The sequence below is a fragment of the Sminthopsis crassicaudata genome, chromosome 1 (genome assembly GCF_048593235.1).
Source record: "Sminthopsis crassicaudata isolate SCR6 chromosome 1, ASM4859323v1, whole genome shotgun sequence".
NCBI lineage: Eukaryota > Metazoa > Chordata > Mammalia > Dasyuromorphia > Dasyuridae > Sminthopsis > Sminthopsis crassicaudata.
In genome coordinates, this window is record NC_133617.1 from 63,244,360 (window position 1) to 63,262,511 (window position 18,152).

The following is an 18,152-nucleotide window of genomic DNA, read 5'->3' on the forward strand; positions in this document are numbered from 1 at the left end:
TGAGTGAAGTGAGTAGAACCAGAAAACTGTATAGAGTGACAGCAAGATTGTGTGATGATCAACTATGATAGACTTAGCTTTTCTCAGCAATATAGTGATCCAAGACAATTCCTATGGACTTGTGATGGAAAATGCCACTGCATCTAGAAAGAGCACTATGGAGAATGAATGTGGAAGAAAGCATACAATTTTCACCTTTTTATTTATTTATTTTTTTTCTAATAGTTTTTCCCTTTTGTTTTGAGCTTTCTTTCACAACATGAACAATATGGAAATGTTTAAAATGACTATATATATAACCTATATCAGATTGCTTGCTGTCTTGGGGAGGGATTTAGGTATAGAAAGAGGAAGAAAAAAATTGAAATTCAGAATCTTACAAAAATGAATATTGAAAACTATCCTTACATGTAATTGGAAAAATAAAATACTATTTAGTAAAAATAAATAAATGAATTTTTTAAAAATAAAAAATTTAAAAGGGCATGCCCTATGTCTAATATTCTGGTATATATGAAAGATCCCTTAAATCCTTGATGATGTATATAAATTAAAAGCTCTCAGTTAGAAGTCCTGTCATTCTGCCCCCAGGAAAGATTAGGGTTCAAAGAAAAACTTAAGGTTTTTTATTCTTCTTGGACATAATGACATTAAACACACTGTTTTTTTTTAATGGCATGTGTTTATTAACAAAAGATGAAATAATACGTAATGAAGGAGGTTGGAGATGGAGAATCTAGTGTCCATCTAAACATGCTAGCACATAGGTATGACCTGTACACATATATACACAATTTTCATGACCTTACAAATGCATATGTGTATATATATAATATGTGTGTGTGTAATTTCCCCAAAAAAACTCAATCTATATTATATGCACAAAATCAATAAATCTCACAATCTACACTTGCACTAATTTTAATACACATACAATTTATACACACAAATCTACCTGCAAAAGACACAATCTCCCCACTCAGATAAAATCAATCTACTCAATCAGAATCTATATTCTTATATTCTATACATAAATAGTAATCTGCTGTAAAAACTACACATATCTACAGAGTCATATTAAAAAACTACAAACATATCTACATACACAAGTAGACATATGCTATCTAATCTGCTTGCTAAATCACACAGTAAATGATGGAAGTGAGGCTCAAACTTTTTTCCTAATTCACTCTTGTGCTCTTAATGCACTAAACCAATTTTGTTTTTATAGATTGGGAAATTGAAAGAAAGAGAGGTAAGTCAACTTGTTTTCCATTTATGAAACTAAATAAGTTGACAGTAATTGGAGAAAGAACCACTCTCTCATGTGTCTAACTATCTAGGCTAGTCTGGCCTGATTCTCTAACCTTAATTCTAAGATAAGTATCAATTCCTTTTTTTCTTTCCCAAATTACTTAGCTGGTTCAGATTTTTACTTGGTTCACTTCCTTCAAGTCAGTATGGAAGGAAACATCTAATTTAGTGTCTTAGTAATTTGATCTTATAGTGTTCAACATTTTATCAATGTCTTGGATAAAAGACTGGTAAGTATACTTATGAAATCTGTAAAGGACACAAAGCTAGAAGCAAATTCTGGGTAACCGAATAAGGATTCAAAAAGATACCAATAGATTAGAATCATAGGATAAATCAAGTAAGACTACATTTAACAAAGGTGAAGGGAAACTTCTACCTACACTTGAGTTAAAAAGCATAGCTCCAGCTCTTGAGTTGGAATCACTCAACCTCTGGACCTGTTTGGTTTTTTTTTTTTTTTTTTCTTTGTAAACTCATCAAGGTGGGCCAGATAGTATTCCTTTTACCTCTAAATTCTATGTAATTATTCCATACAAAGACTATCAGGAAGATAAAGCTCACCTTCCTAGGATCAGTTCCTAAGAGAAGTGCTTTTTGGAAATACATTAATACATAAGGATCAATTTTAGCTAACAAGCAGACAAGACAGAGCTGGAGGCTCTTTAAGGTACTAGGTCCTACCTGGATTCTCTTGCTCTATTCAAAGTACCCTTCCTCTTAATTTCTCAGAAACAAGGGAATGAGAAAGGGGCAATCAGAATCAACAAGAGCTGGAAATCAACAGCACTGCCATACACAAATGTCAGATACTGCTTTCTGATAGAAGACATGGCTGGATTATGGATGTAATCTGCTGCTCCTAAACCCATGATTGAATCAAGGAATGGTAGTTGCAAGCTATTCCTTACTGAGAGCATGAAGATATTTGAAAAGGGGCAAAGGAAATTGTGCAAGAAGTCTTATTTTGTTAGTCAAATCTGTGATTTCACAAATGTGAAGAACTTCTGGTATAGAAAGTAGTATTAATAAGTTGCTTGGCAGCTCTGAGATGTGATTTATTCATTTTATATTGCTAATGTGTGAGAGGCAGAATCTGAATGCAGGTTTTCCTGAATCCAAAGTCAACTTTCATTTATCACCATGATGTTTCTTAAGAAAGTCATGGAGGTGGAAATTTATTATCTAGGTAACCTGCTTAGACTTCAAACTCAATATGTCCCAAACTGAACTCATTATCTTTCCTGAAAAACTGTCCCTTAAGGAATTGTCATTTTAAATAACACTATTATTCTCCTAGTTTCAGTTGGGATCAATTTTACTCTTCCTTCTCCCTCATTCACCATAATCTAATCTGTTTTCAAGTTCTGTAGGTTCTATATTCCCAATAACTCTCATCCATTCTCTCCCACTGCAATGATCATAGTTCAGTTCCTCATCTCTTTTCCTCTGATTATTGTAATGATCTATCTAGTTTCTCATTTCTCCAAATGAGAATCTTTCATTTCTTCAGTAATATATTTCACATCAAATCCCAATTCAAACTCTTGCTAGATGTGTGAACCCTGAGCAAGACACTTTGGGCTATAGATTCCTCATTTATAAAAGGAGAGGATTGCATTTGATGGATTCTATGATCCCTTCTAGCTCTAAAACTCTGATTTATAATTTTATTAATGGATTTCTCTTACTATTCTTCCACTCAAAAACTTTCAGTGGTTATCTATAGCCTAGTGAGTCAAGCTGGCATCTTGTTTCACAATTCTCTCTTTCAAATATTTCATCATCCAAGCTGTATTATTCACTATTCCCCAATCTCATACTATCCTCTTCTGTCCTTGTCTATGCCTTTCCAAAAGCCCTCTTTACTTGCTACCTTTGATTGTTGGAGTCTTTTTTTTTTTTTCTTCAAGAATTAATTCCAAGAGACACTGGCTTTCCCGGGGTTTTATTCTTCACCTCTGGTGTTTACACATTCTCTGCTGCTCCTGGCTTGCTGCCAAGACAGAGTATCCACTCTGGGGCAAAAGTCTTTTGGCAGAAACGGAAGAGATCGTACCCCTCCCCCCTCCAGTCTGGGTTATGTGAGTTGCCTGTCTCCCTCTGGCTGTCTGCCCTCAGTCTTGCACCCAGTCTGTTCGACCCTCCCCCAAGCAAACACAGACCTTCTCTGTCGAATTTCAAGGATGTCTTCTGTTGATGATTATTTGTGGGTTTCTTTTCCGGTCAAGCATTGACTCCGAGGCTTGTCATGAAGTAAGTCCTGAGAGAAAACGCGGAGCTCAAGCAGCTGTCTGTCTCCTCTCCACCATCTTGGCCGGAAGTCCTTTCCAAAAGCCCGCTTTACTTGCTACCTTTGATTGTTGAAGTCTTTTTTTTTCTTCAAGAATTAATTCCATTCTACCTTCCAAACTTCCAGGAAGACTTCCCTAAAACCCCTGTCAGCTCTCCTCAAACTTCCCACTTACACAGAACTCTCTTTTGCACTCACTCTGCCTTACACTACTCTTATTTGCATTTAGATTGTCCTTCATTCCATTCAATTATGAGCTTTTTGACAGTAGTGTTTATCTTTGTATTGTCTATGCCTAGAGTTTATATCTATATAGACAAATATGTCTTCTGCCACATATAGTAGACAAATTTATCAAAATGAATCTAATTCTCAGAGACACCCTTTCTTCAATTTAGTTCCATTCGAAAGATGGGAAGAAAAAAAAAAAAAAAAACAACAACCAAAAATCAAAAACCTGAGCACAAGAACACACAAAATGTTAAAGTCAGGGCATAAATTCAGGTCTTCTGACTCCATATCCAATGTTCTTCCTATTACAAGCCATTAAATTATAACAGGAGAACCCATCCATCTCCATTGCACCAGCCTGATTCTTTTTACCATTTATTCTCCTTAAATAAGGAAATATGTATAACTGAACATTTTCTGCATGAATCACATTCATAAAATCTTTTTTCCCATGTGAAGTCTCTCATGTTTTTTAAGGCTTTTGCTCAAGAAAAAGGATTTTCCACATTCATTGCATACAAAAGATTTTTTTCCCATATGAATGAACTGATGTTCAATAAGAGATGAGTTATGAGGGAAGATCTTCCCACATACTTTACATTCATAAGATTTCTTTCTATCATGAATAAACTGATGATAAATAAGGCAAGAATTCCTACTGAAGGCTTTGCCACATTCATTACATATATAATTGTTCCCTTCTGGATGCATTCGTTGGTGGTAAGACAGACCAGATTTCTGAATGAAGGCCTTCCTGCATTCATGACATTCATAAGGCTTCTCTCCAGTGTGAATTCTCTGGTGTTTATTAAGTTGAGTTCTCTGACTGAAGGCCTTCCCACACTCCTTACATTCATAGGGTTTTTCTCCAGTATGAATTCTCTGATGTTGGCTAAGGGATGATCTGTCACTGAAGGATTTCTCACATTTGTTACATTCATAAGGCTTCTCTCCTGTGTGGATTCTTAGATGTTGAGTAAGATGGGTGCGCCTACAGAAGGCTTTCCCACATTCTGTACATTTATAGGGTTTTTCTCCAGTATGAATTCTCTGATGTTGAGTAAGTGATGAACTTCGACTAAAAGTTTTCCCACATTCACGGCATGCATAGGGTTTTTCTCCAGTATGTATTCGACAGTGTTCAATCAAGTGTGCTTCAATACTGAAGGCTTTTCCACATTCATTACATTTGTAGCCATTCTCTCCATGGTGGATGACTTGATGGTGAATAAGGCTAGATCTCTGACTGAATGTCTTCCCACATTCATGGCATTCATAGGGTCTCTCTCCAGTATGAATTCGCTCATGAACAGTAAGGTTTGTTTTTCGACTGAAGGCTTTCCTACATTCCTTACATTCAAAAGGCTTTTCTCCAGTATGAATTCTCTGATGGTTAATAAGGGATGAGCTATCCCGAAAGGCTTTCTCACATTCATTACATTCATAGGGCTTCTCACCAGTATGAATTCTCCGATGTGGAGTAAGACGGGCTCTCTTACTGAAAGATTTTCCACAATCTGTACATTTATAGGGTTTTTCTCCAGTATGAATTCTTTGATGTTCAACTAGGGATGAGCTATCACTCAAGGCCTTCCCACATTCTCTACATTCATAGGGTTTTTCTCCAGTATGAAATCTTTCATGTCTATTAAGTTGCGTTCGGGTCCTGAAAGCCTTTCCACACTCATTACATTTATGAGGTTTCTCACCTGTATGAATTTTCTGATGTTGAATAAGATATGGTTTGTGGCTAAATGCTTTTCCACATTCAGGGCATTCATAGGGCTTTTCTCCAGTATGTTTTCGGTGATGTTCAATGAGGCTTCCATCAGTATTGAAGGCCTTTCCACATTCATTACATTTATATGGTCTTCCTCTATGATGAATTTTCTGGTGGTGAATAAGACCAGACCTCTGATTAAAAGACTTCCAACATTCATGACATTCATGAGATTTTTCCCTAGTGTGAATTCTCTGATGTACAGTAATATTTGCTTTCTGACTGAACACTTTCCCATATTCTTTATAATCACAGTGTTTCTCTCCAGTATTAATTCTTTGTGGTCTTATAGGGAATAAGCTGTGGCTAAAGTCCTTCCCATATTCATTGCATTCATAAGATTTCTCTCTAGCATTTATTTGATAATGTTCATTAAGTGCAACATTAATACTGAAGGCTTTCCCACATTTCTCACATTGGCAGGGTTTCTCTTTTCCATTTAGTGTCTGAGGCTGTGTAAGGGTTGTATGATAACTGAAGAAATTCTCGCATTCACTATGATTCCAATATTTTGTCTGTTTGCAGATGTCCTGATTGAAGATTCTATCAAATTCATTGCATTTATGGCCTTTCTGTGCAGTGAAATTTTTTTTGTTAGTCAGTTGTAGGAAATAATTTTCCTGGGTATAATGTTTTCTTTGAGTCTCTGCAATATTCTCCTTTTGGCTCAAAGATTTGCTCCCCTGTTTAAGAGCTTTTCCAAACATATAATCCTGGCAGAAAACTTCTCTGTTGAGTGTCTCTGGTTGAACTACTTCTTCATGATTTTGAGGTGATTTTTGGGTCTGGCCCTTGGTCTCCCAATCTGGAAAAAAATTAAGAATCATTAAGAATTCTGATGTTGGAATGAACAGAAGGAAAGACTTCAGAAATTTAATCCAACCATTATGGGAAGAAGTAATCCTTCATTTGTAACATGGAATTCATATGTCATTTGAATGGGAAAAGCTTTTAGAGATTATTTAATTAAAATAGTACAGATATATCCATGGTTATTTAAATCAAATAGTGCCTAAAATAAGGCACTATACACAATTCTAATTGTAAAATTCTATGACTGGTAAGGGAGTACAAAGAAATTTAACTTGCCTTTCCCAGTCATAAGGATAGGATTTTTATTCTACAAAGATTTCTGCAAGGGAATTTTGTCAGAAACTCTCTTGCTAGCCTGTTGAAGGGCCAGAATGAGTTGCAGGTTTCCAAGAGTATTTTGGGATTTCTTTTACTTGAAAAAAAAAAAAAAAAAAAAGGTATGAGATATCACTGTTTCTGACTAAAGAGATTAGGATTTTACAAAGAGAAAACTGAGGCTCAAAGGATTTACTTAAGGCCACACAATGAGTTACTTTGTGTATTTTGGTAGGGAAGAACCTATTGGGGAAATATTTGTCTTTCTCCCCTGACACAAAAGTCACAGAATCTTACATAAATAGTATTCTTGATTTGGAAATGCCTAAATCCAAACTTTTGCACATCAAGCATATCCAATATATTAAAAATGGTCACATTTCAATGAATAGGTAGGCTGGTAGTTGCAATGACTCATCTGTAAATGGAACACATTCACCTAAACAGGAGCTTTCTAAGATCACTCCTTTTTCAGTTTCTTGAGGATAAGGCATCTGCAGTTCTTCCCCCTGCTCCAACCAGGAGATTATGACTGGTTTGGAATCCACAAGTCCTGTTTGTAGGAAAAGAAACAAGAGAACCCTGTTTATTTTATAAATAGAAAATAAAAGGATTCAGGATTATTTTTCAAAGTGGGGTGGTGGAATGATTCTTGTGGCAGTGATATACAATGAAGTGTACTCTGCTCTCAATTTTAGAAAATCTGGGTTTGAGTCTGGTTTTGTTACCAGCTCAACATGTTACCTAGACAAATCAAAGAATCATTCAGTCTTTACAAAGTAGAAGGAGTAACAATAGTTCATTCATTCAAACTTGCCCTGAAACATGAATTTCCCCTAACCATGTATCACAAATGATTAATCTACCTTCTATTTAGACTCAAAATAATAGGAAAGTTGAAATGGGCTCAGAGACTATAACCTCATATTTACAACAGGCATAATGTAGTAAAAGGGATATTGGCGTGAGATATAGGTTTGAGTATCATTGTACTCTTCTACCCTTTTTTTCTTCTATCCTTCTTCTACCTTTGGGCCTCAACTTTCACATCAGATTAAATTATTTCAAAATGCCTTTCTAATTCTAAGATTCTATGACTGATAAAAGAGTACAAATACATTTAGCTTGTCTTTCCCAGCCATAATGTTAGGATTTTCTATCATACAAAGATTTCTGCAATGGAATTTTGCCAGAAAGTCTCTTGTTGGCCTGAGAAAGGACCAAAATGAGTTGAAGTTTCCAAGAGTATTTTGGGACTCCTTTTACTTGATAACAAGGATCAGATATCACTGTTTCTGACTAAAGAGATTAGGATTCCTGGAAGACTGAACTGCTTTATCTAAGCATAGTGGAAGCCAAAAAGCATTTAGTAACTGGTGCCTCAAAGGTAAACTAATTTACAAGGGGAAAGTAACCTTACCGAGGAGGACCAAGTTCCTATAGTTCTCCAACATCACATCCTTGTAGAGGTCCCTCTGAAGAGGGTCCAGGTGTTCCCATTCCTCTTGGGTGAAATTCACAGTTACCTCCTTGAATGTCACTGCTTCCTGAAACACAGATTTCTGCTGGCTCAGGGGCCATCCCCCAAAATGTCCTTAGAGGGTTAGGCTGGAATTAATAAAACCCGGGGCAAGGAAGGTAGATATAATATAGTATGGCATAGTGGAAAGAGTGCTGGGGCTTGGAGTCAGAGACATCTAGTTTTGAATTCTACCTCTGATACAGACTACATGTGTGACCATGGGCTAGTATTTAATCTCTCTGACTTAGTTGTAAAATGGTGGTGATAATATCTCAAATGCCCATTTCATATTGTTTCAACTGAAATGAACTATTAAAATGCTCTGCAAATCTCACAGTCTGATGTAAGCACTAGTCATTATTATTTCTTCTGGATGGATTTCTGCTACATCTAAAAGTGTTTAGAAGGGAAAAGTGACCTGAGGCAGATTATTATTGGCATCTCTTTCAAAACAATCAAGTTCTGCCATTAACTTACTGGGTAAACTTCAGCAAGTCATTTGACTTACTCTGCCTTAGTTAACTCATTGATAAAATAAGGATGTTGAGCTAGAACCTTTAATATTCTTCTCTAAAATGTAATGTTCTCTGTTGAGGTTTTCTTGGGGTCTCCAGAGGCAGGATTCATTTCAGTTCAGTAATCACCACAAGTACAGCCAGGTGTTAAAATCCAAATCCTTTATTATCTCTTTCAAAGGCTTGTCTCCTTTCCTGAGGCCCAGTTAATTTTCTTAGAGGCCTATCTCTCTCCTTGGTTCTGAGAGCTGAGCTCCTGCCACCAGTCCTTTGCCTCTGCTAGCTTCTGCCTCTAGCTCTCTCCGAATGTCCATCCTGGCTAAGGTTCCTAGCTTATATGCCCCACACTGAGCATACACCAATCATTATATCCTAGGAAAGCATTATTTGTTGAAGGATTAAATCAATGCTAAACTAGATTTAACCATTGTCTCCTCAATTCCACTTAGTACCTTGTTTCAAGTTCTGCTTCATAACAGAACCTTTTCTTTCTTCTCTAATAGAAATAGAAGCAGGGCTCAGAGCCACATTCTCAGGCATTGAGGCAGGGAGTGTGAACCCAATCTTATCAGAGGCCTCTGCTCAAAGAAGCTAATATACCAGAGTACTCTCTTGTCTTCTGTTCCCGCCTAACACCCCCAGACATATAATGTATAATATAAACTCTATATTTTAGACTTAGACTGGCTCTCAGGGATCATTTACTATAATTCAACTGCTCTTATTTTTACAAATTGGAAATTATAGTCCAGAGAGAGAAAAAGTGTTACTCAAGAGGTCACACAGCCCTGAACTCTGATCTCCTGACTCCCAAGTTCTAGATGTTTTTTCATCAAAATATGCTGACTTCTTTGGAGATATAAGAGATTTGGGACTTGGGCTCTCTTTGGGATTGTGCTGGAAAAGAGACATTCAAGAATAAAGATGGGAAACACATCCATGCTTGGGTATCTGGGACATGCAGGTGAAGTGATAGAGAACCCATCTTACCCAGGAAGTGACAGACTTAGCAACCATTGCCTCTTCTTCTGTATTCCACTTTGGGGGAAGAGAGGGCTTCAGAAACCATGGAGCTATTGCAGAGAAAAGTTATAATAAGGGAGAGCACTGTAGTCTTGTGCCTTCAGATTCCCCAGGGCAGAAATACCCTCAAACATGTTTGTAACCAAACTTAGGCGCTTCAGAAATGTGACTTGGGATTTGGATTCTGTCCTTGGCGTCATGAAATGGATTATGGCATGAAAAGCAGTGTATTATACATCACAATCTAATAAGAGAGACAAGACAGGAAAAGAAATTTCTGATTGCCTAGAAACCAGAATATGAAAAATACATAGAAGTCAAATACATATGAAATAATTAGGAGAGAAACCCCATTTAAGGCCTCCTAAAAATGGCAGTATCCAAACTATGAAAAGAAATAAAAGACTCCAACAGTTGGTGGACATTGAGGGAGAAAAGAAGGTATTCAATGCATAGTGAGTGATGATAATAAAGGTAGGAAGGTAAAAGAGAACAAGCAAGTATATTTTTAAAAACACATATATCCTACAAATCAGATTGTTTGTTATCTAAGGGAGAAAAAAATTGGAACTCAAAATCTTACAAAAATGAATGCTGAAAATTATCCTTACATGTAATTGGAAAAATAAAATACTATTAATAATGATTCAGGAAAACTGTAGACTAACAGGGAGAAGTATCAGCAAAGGATGGAGAAAATGAATGGTCATCAATGCAGTAGGATCTATTTGGTAATAGTTACAAAATATTAAAGAAGACCAATGGAAAAAACTAGACAAAGATAACAATTTTTAAAACTCAATATTCAATAGAACCCAAAACATAAAATACTTATGAAAGACCTCTTTATTTGATAAAAGTTGCAGGGATAATTGGAAAATGAACTTGCAGAAATTAGGCCTAGAACAGTATCTTAAACCATATTTCATAATAAATTCAAAATGGATATATAACCTGAAAACTTAAAATAATATAATACACAAAATTATAAGGTCATATTTTTTCAGAGGTATGAATAGCAAATGAATTCTTAATGAAAGAAGAGTCAGAGGGAAGAAAAAAAGATAAAGTAGACATTACAAGTACATGAAATTCAAAAGCTTTTGCAAAAACAAAATCAACATATCTAGAATAAGAAGGGAAAGAGTAAAATCTTAAAGGAAGCCAAGGAAAACAGGAAATGATGTTGAAAAGGCATTACAGGCACAGGAGACAGACACTTAAAAAGCACTGACCAACAGATGTCTTGTTTCATCTAAGGAACATCAAGGCCCCTGTCCTGGATTGTGAAGTATAGAGATAAAGTACTGGAAAGGTATTAAGGGGCTAGGCTGTAAAGACCATTATAGATCAAAAAGGGATTTTATATTTGATCCTAGAGATAATAGGGAGTTACTGAAGTTGAATGGGAAGGGATAACACAGAATATATGTCCTTTAGAAAAATCACTTTATTAATGAAGTGAAGGATGGATAAAATAGGGAGAAACTTGAAACAGAAGGCTATTGCAATAGTCTAAAAAGAGAGGTGATGATGGCTTGACATAGGACTGTGATTGTGTGACTGGAAAGAAAGGGACCTACAAAAGAGATGGTGAAGGTAGAAAAAACTTCACAACAGAATGGCTATTCAGGGTAAGTGCAAGAGGAATTGAGAATAACATTTAGGTTGGAAGTCTGGGTGAAGAGGATAGTAGAAAGTATTTTTGGCAATAACAAAAAAGATAGAAAGAGGGGTAGGTCTGGGCTGGGGAGAAAACATGGATTTCTGCTTTGAAAATATTGAGTTTGAGATGCCTATGGGATATCCAGTTCAAGATATTCAAAAGATAGCTGGTTATGGGAGACTAGCTCAGGGAAAAGACAAGGGCTGAATATATAGATCTAAATTTAGATATCTGATTATATAGATCTGCATAGAGATGATAATAGAACCCAGAGGAAATTATGAGATCATTAGGTAAGATAATATAGAAAAAAGAAAAAGAAAAAAAAAAAAAAGAGAGAGAGACCAGAACAGATTCTTGAAGGAGATTCTCTATGGGTAATGGAAATGATCTCCATGAAGATAAAGATGAAATGGAATGGTCAGACAGTTACAAGGAGAATTAGGAGAGAGAAATGTCACAAAGACAGTATTCCTGAAAGTATTCAGAAGAGGGTGACCAACAAGAGAGTTTTATTTTGTGCTTCTTAAATTTGCCTGTTAGGATTACTAAGTGAGAACTCAGGTTGTCTGGATAGTGACAAGGTGAGAATTCAGGTTGGACAATTACAAGGTGAGAACTCAGGTTGACTTGATGGAAGGAGCAGGCTCATTGGCTGAGGTGGTTCTTCCCAGAAGCCCTTGCATTATCCCATGCCCATTCTCTGGGAGAATAAAAGAGAGGACTCCCAGAGATAGAAGAAGACTCTGCATTGCATCAGGCTTGACGGGGCTCCCTGCAGGAAGGGAAGTCACTTCTCTGGACAAGAGTTAACAGCAACTGCCTGGAGACAACGGTTCGTTACAGGAAGAAGAATCTGTCGGAGAGATTTGAGTAGAAGACACAGCAGATCTCTTCCCAGAGAGTGATCCGGCAGCTTCTGGAGACAACAGCTCGCTACATTTGCCAAGATGAAAGATGGGAATAATCAAATCTGAGGGGTTGTGGAAAGACAGATCCACTAATACATTGTTGGTGGAACTGTAAATCAGTACAAGCACTTTATAAAGCAATTTGTAATTATGTAAACAAAATGGTCAAAATGTCAATATTTCGGGGCAGCTAGGGGATGCAGTGGATAGAGTACCTCCCCTGAAGTCAGGAGGACCTGAGTTCAAATCTGGCCTCAGACACTTACTACTTCCTGTCTGTATGACCCTGGGCAAGTCACTTAACTCCAAGTGCCTCAGCAAAAATAAATAAATAAATAAACAAATGACTAACTAAATGTGGATGTTTTTGTTCCTAGAGATTCTACTGTTAGGCATATATTTCAAGAAGTCCACTGACAAAAAGAAAGACTTCATGTACACTAAAATATGGACATCTACATGACATAGAGGATAGAGTGATAGGTCTAGTCAGGAAAACCTGAGTTCAAATCTGGCCTCAGACACTTACTGAACTGTGTGACTCTGAGTAAGTCATTTAACCGGGTTTTCTCACGGTTTTCTCACCCATAAAATGAGCTGGAGAAAGAAATAGCAAACCATCTCAGTATCTTGGCCAAGAAAACCCCAAACAGGATCATGAAGAGTTGAAAATGCCTGAACAATAATAAAAACAACAACAAACCCTAGGATATTTAGAGTAGTATTTTTGTAGTGTGATGGCAAAGAACTAGAAACAAAGGAAATGAAAATAGAATAGGGAAAGGCTAAATAAATTATAATATATGTGTGATAGATTATTACTATGCTGTAAGAAGAAAAGGACATGATGAATACAAGGAAGTATGGAATTTTATGTGAATTGATGCAAAGTGAAGTAAAGGAAGCCAGTAAAACAATATACAAAGGGATCACAAAAATGCAAATAGAAAAAAACTATCACCCTTTAGTGACAAGGATGTCATTAGTGACCTCCCCAAGAACTATTTCATATGTTTATGAATTCTAAAGGGACTGAAGAAGCCATTTGGTCCAATTCCCACATTTTACAAAAGGAATCAGCCAATTGATCAGAATTTCTTCTTGGGAAGTTTTACAACTTTTGGATAGGAGGTAAATGCTGAGAGTTAACTAGTGTGGAGGGTCAGGAAGATAAAATAACAGTCACTGTATTGAGAGCATTAGTGAAGTAATTAATGATATAAAGTATGATTAAAGCTAGAATCATAGACTTGGAGCTAGAAGAAACTAGATATTATACAACTTTCATTTAACAGAAAGGAAAAGCAAGGCCAATAAAGAAGTAATTTGCTTTAGCACTTAGAGCAAGTTAATGGCAAAATCTAACCTGGAACTCAAGTCACCTAACTTCTGATCTAGGAATATTTTCTTTCAATATCACTTTTACTACCCACAAAATAGCTAGATTTATCTTGTCGATAAAAACATTTAGAGTTCCCATATTTCCCAAAACATTAGGCACATTTCCTAAATACATTTTTTTCAGAAAGGTATATACACAAACACATTTAGGCCCTGAATACAGAGTAGCAACAATGTCTCCTGAATAAATAAACAAGCATTTATTAAGTCCCTACAGTGCTTTAGTCACTTGGGATAAAAGTTCATAGAATGAAATAATCCCTATTGTCAAGGTGCTTCCATTCTAGACAAAAGCTTAAAATAGTAATAATTCATGCTTTAAATTCTTTACCTAAATCTATATTAATGTAAGACAGTTTCACAGATATAAAAAAACATACAAGAAATACACAAATACTGACATCTATACAAATCATACACAAAGACACATATTCACAAATACAAACTCATTAGCAAATACAGTCATATAACAAAACAAAATTTTGTAAAGATCTACACAAAGAATTGACAGCCCTGGATCACAAAAAGATCAGAAGCCAAGAAGGCATCAAGGCATCCACCCTGGGGTCCTCATCCCTTCCTTCTTTCTCTTCCCTGAGTTCCCACCCTCTCCTTAGGTAAAAGAACAACAAAAGAGAAAAGGAAAGGAAGAGTTGTGAGAAGATTGTATGTATCTGGGGAAAGGGAAGAAAGAGGTTATGAAGAATGGAGACTAAAAGAACAAGAGAGGTACATAGAGTCCACTTGGCCCCTTCACCCAGAATAAAGACCTCTGCTAGCAAATCTCTTCTTTAAGAACTCTGAGAGGTTCTGTCCTTTGGCTAGGATCATGGTATGAAAACCAAAAAAAAAGAACCTTGACACAATAATGCATGAAATAATCCAAGAAAATTGTCCTTGAATGATAGAACATGAGAGGAAAATAGAAATAGAAAAAAAAAAATCCACCAATTACCACCTCAAAAGACATCATTTGTGGAAAAAACATTGAAATATTATTGCCAAATTTCAAAACACCCAGAACAAATAGAAAAATTTACAAGAAAGAAAGAAACAAACAAACAAACAAAAAAACAAATCCAAATACACTGAAGCTACAATTAGAATTGTACAGGACTTATTAACAGCCCCAATAAATGACCTGCAGATCCTGGAATCATATTTATCAAAAACCAAAAGAATTTGGCATATAGTCAAAAATATCATATCCAGCAAAATTATCCATAATATTAAATGAGAAAAAGTAGACATTCAATGAACTTGTAGATTTTCAGGACTTTATTAACCAAATCCAAAATCAATAGAAAATTTAACATATAAGAATTAAAATCAAAGATCAATTTCAAGGAATTTAACATGGACAAATTGTTTTGTTTTACTTTTTAACATGGGAAATGTATACCATGTGTTTAAGTGAGTCAGAGATGGTCAGAGATTCCTGATTCCATGCAGTAGTCTTTTCAGGGCACCTTGGGGACTTCCAGCATAGGAGACTTTATACCTATTTTGCTGCATATAATATAGCTGAATGGGAAGGTCTACAAGATGCAGGAAGAGAGGAACCGGTAAAATCTACCAAATCTTTTTGTTATTGAGCCGACCATATCCACAAGAGTGTGGAGAGCTTCACCTTCCCTCATGGATTCCCCACCTAGAATGAGTATATTTTCCTTTTCCTATACTTGTAATTCTCACCTCTTTCCTGAAGAATATGAGTCTTATCCTCCACAGTGATTCCTGTCTGACCTTCATCTGATCTCCTGACATTGCTGAAGTCCTGATCCCCTTCGACAGGAACTTCTTCAGCACCAGTGGTTCCTGGATTTTCTCCTCCTTGTGCTACTATAGTTCGAAAAAGTGGTTCTGGGGAGCAGCATGCTTTCTCCTGGCTTCCCGGAGGCTTTCTCTTCCAGTTCCATTCTATTCTCTTCTCCATTTCAATTCTAATTTCTGAGGAATCTGAACTGATCTGTGGGCCCAGGATGTGGGGCCTCTGTGGCAGTGGGTCTTGAACTGGAATCTGAGGAAGTCCTCTCTCAGAAGTTTCAGGCTGTGCCCTAGAGAACTGGAGGCTGCTAGGAGGCAGAGAGAGGATGGAATCAACTTGAGGAGTCATGTATCTGTCCTGCAGACCAATGCCCAGTGTTCTTGGAAGAAGGCTGAAACCCTGGAACAAACAAAACAAAACAAAACAAAAAAAGCAAAAACCTCCACAAGGTAACACGGTACTGTGGAGTGGGAAAAGCCCTAGCCTGCTGCTGCTGATTTAGCTGTGCAGTATTAAGTAATATACTTTCACTCAGGCTTTCTTCTCCTGGCCCACTGCAAAACAAGGCTGGACTAGACAGCTTAGCTGTTTTTACAAAGCATTGTCACACCGAGCTAGTTTCTTCTCTAAACTTCAGATTTCTCATCAGGTTGTATCTATATTCTAACAATTAGAAGTGTCCAAAGGTGAAATGTATTGCTTTATTCCCTCTTTATAGATGTCTACAAAAGAGCCATTGTCAGATACATTGTAGCGGGTAACTTTCCAGCAAAGATTGGATTATTGTGGCTCTGGGCCATTTCTGAATTTAAGATTCCAGTTAGAATTGTTGATTGACATCTGCATTATTAATTGACTTCTCATGTGTTTGCAAGATGTGACTATAGATTCATGAAATGTTAGGGCTGAAAGATCTCAGAGATCATTTAAGACAATCTTCAGACAGAAGTGATTTGTCTGAGGGACCTATGGGAAACTTTGTACAGGGAAAGTCCTTCCGCAGATGCAGATTGTGAAGTCTTTTCTAACATATTGTTTAGGGCTGTCTGGGGACATTTATCCAAAGCCACAGAACTAGGCTCTGCCAGAGGCAGGCCTGGAACTTAAATCTATACACTAGATGCTTGCCCTCCATTCACCAAATCACATCGCCCCTCACTGTATTATAGAACATTGCACCGATTTATAGAGGTTGAAATCAGCTAAACTGGAGAATTTTAACAATCCTGGATGGAACAGAAGAAGAAAAGTGCACAGGTAATGACAGTAAAAGAGGTGAGGGATTCTCGGACAGTAGTTTAACATTAATATTAGTAGGCAATCTGATGTAACAGGGGAAAAATAAAATTAAATTAAATACTGCAGGGGGAGTCAGAAAACTTGGCGTCAAACCCCTGTTCAAATACTGTCTGTGCTATTTCCTTAGCGGTATCTTGCTTACAAAGGGAGATGTAGGTATTCTCCCCTCCTGAACGCACCCACTCACTGGGAGAGGAGACCCGAGTTCAAGTGCTGCCTCTGACACGCGTGCGCAATGACATCACCGAATCTCCCGACGTTCTGCGCACTTCGGGCTCTTAAACTGCAGCAGTGGTGACAATTTGCATAGTAGAGGGAGGGCCCTCCCACGGGAGTTTCCCGCAGTGATGTTCCAATCCCGATTAGTCCCGTTATTGCTGGTGATGTTATTTAATTAACACTCCCGCCCCTTTCCCACTCACCGCACAGCCCCTCCTCCGGTTCCTCTCACTCCCCCTCCCAGAGCCCAGTTCCGTCTCTCTAGCCCGCTCCCACTCCCCTCAGCTCCGTTTCCCAGACGTCTCACCCGTGCCTACACTCGCAGCGGCTCCCAGGTAGCGGGACAAAGCCCTGGTCCATCAGTCAGGCCCAAGAGCAAGTACGCATGCGCCAGAGGAGCGACCAGCCTACATTTCCCGAAAGCCGAGGAGATTGCGCCTGCGCCCTGCTCAGAAGGGTGGAAGTGGGATTGTGGGAAATGGAATTCACTGGGAAGAATTCCGGGGTTGGGAGGTGGGGAGGAACTCCGACTGCGCAGGCGCTCTGCTTGGGGCTAAGGTGAGAATACGGCAGCAGTTGTTATTATCGTTTCCTCTACTCGGAGAGTGACACTGCGTTTGAATCAGGCGATCTCGGAAACTGATGGTTAAACAAAACTAAAAGGAGGTGGAGGTCTCTCCGTTTGACATTTAAAATGCATGACAATCAGTTTTCTGCCAAACGTAGGTTTTCTGCTGGTAAAAATATAGGACCCCAAAACTATTGGGGGGAGGAGGGACGGAATAGGGGGGAGGAAGGACGGAATAGGGGGAGTAAGGGAAGGAGGGAACAAGCATATATTAAGCACGTACTACGTTTTACTATTACAAATATCTCATTGGGTTCTTACAACGATCTTGGGAAGTAGGTGCTATGGCTAGCCCCATTGTACAGTTGAGGGAACGGAGGCCGGCCCTGCATCACATCTGGGAAGTACCTGATTTAGGAGTTAGACCCGCCTTGCTGATTCCAGGCCCAGTGGCCACCAGACGACAATGTGGTCGGTGCACCATACCTTGTCTCCTTAAACTTCTGTTTTCCTA

The 18,152-nt window shown here is 37.7% G+C and overlaps 1 protein-coding gene across 2 annotated transcripts; it reads right to left on the reverse strand.

The window, feature by feature from the left end:
• Positions 1 to 662: 662 nt before the first annotated feature.
• On the reverse strand, positions 663 to 17,490 carry LOC141564763 (uncharacterized). 2 transcript variants are annotated; one of them, XM_074307655.1, is made up of 6 exons: positions 17,378 to 17,490; positions 15,480 to 15,951; positions 9,774 to 9,856; positions 8,167 to 8,293; positions 7,186 to 7,299; positions 663 to 6,423 (listed from the first exon to the last, which is right to left on the reverse strand). In XM_074307655.1, the coding sequence occupies exons 2-6, from the start codon at positions 15,898 to 15,900 to the stop codon at positions 4,271 to 4,273; spliced, it is 2,898 nt and encodes a 965-aa protein (XP_074163756.1). In that variant the 5' UTR covers positions 15,901 to 15,951; positions 17,378 to 17,490; the 3' UTR covers positions 663 to 4,270. The 2 variants fall into 2 exon arrangements, with proteins under 2 accessions (XP_074163756.1, XP_074163758.1); XM_074307657.1 differs by lacking the exons at positions 9,774 to 9,856; positions 17,378 to 17,490 and having other exon boundaries at positions 15,480 to 15,683.
• Between the last annotated feature and the right edge of the window lie 662 nt (positions 17,491 to 18,152).

Coding starts and splice junctions, on each gene's coding strand:
- LOC141564763 (XM_074307655.1), bottom strand. CDS start 15,900: ATGACTCCTCAAGTTGATTCCATCCTCTCTCTGCCTCCTAGCAGCCTC. Junction 8,294..9,773: donor CTAAGTCTGTCACTTCCTGG/GTAAGATGGGTT, acceptor TCTGTGTTTCAG/GAAGCAGTGACATTCAAGGA. Junction 7,300..8,166: donor TAGGAACTTGGTCCTCCTCG/GTAAGGTTACTT, acceptor TCCTACAAACAG/GACTTGTGGATTCCAAACCA.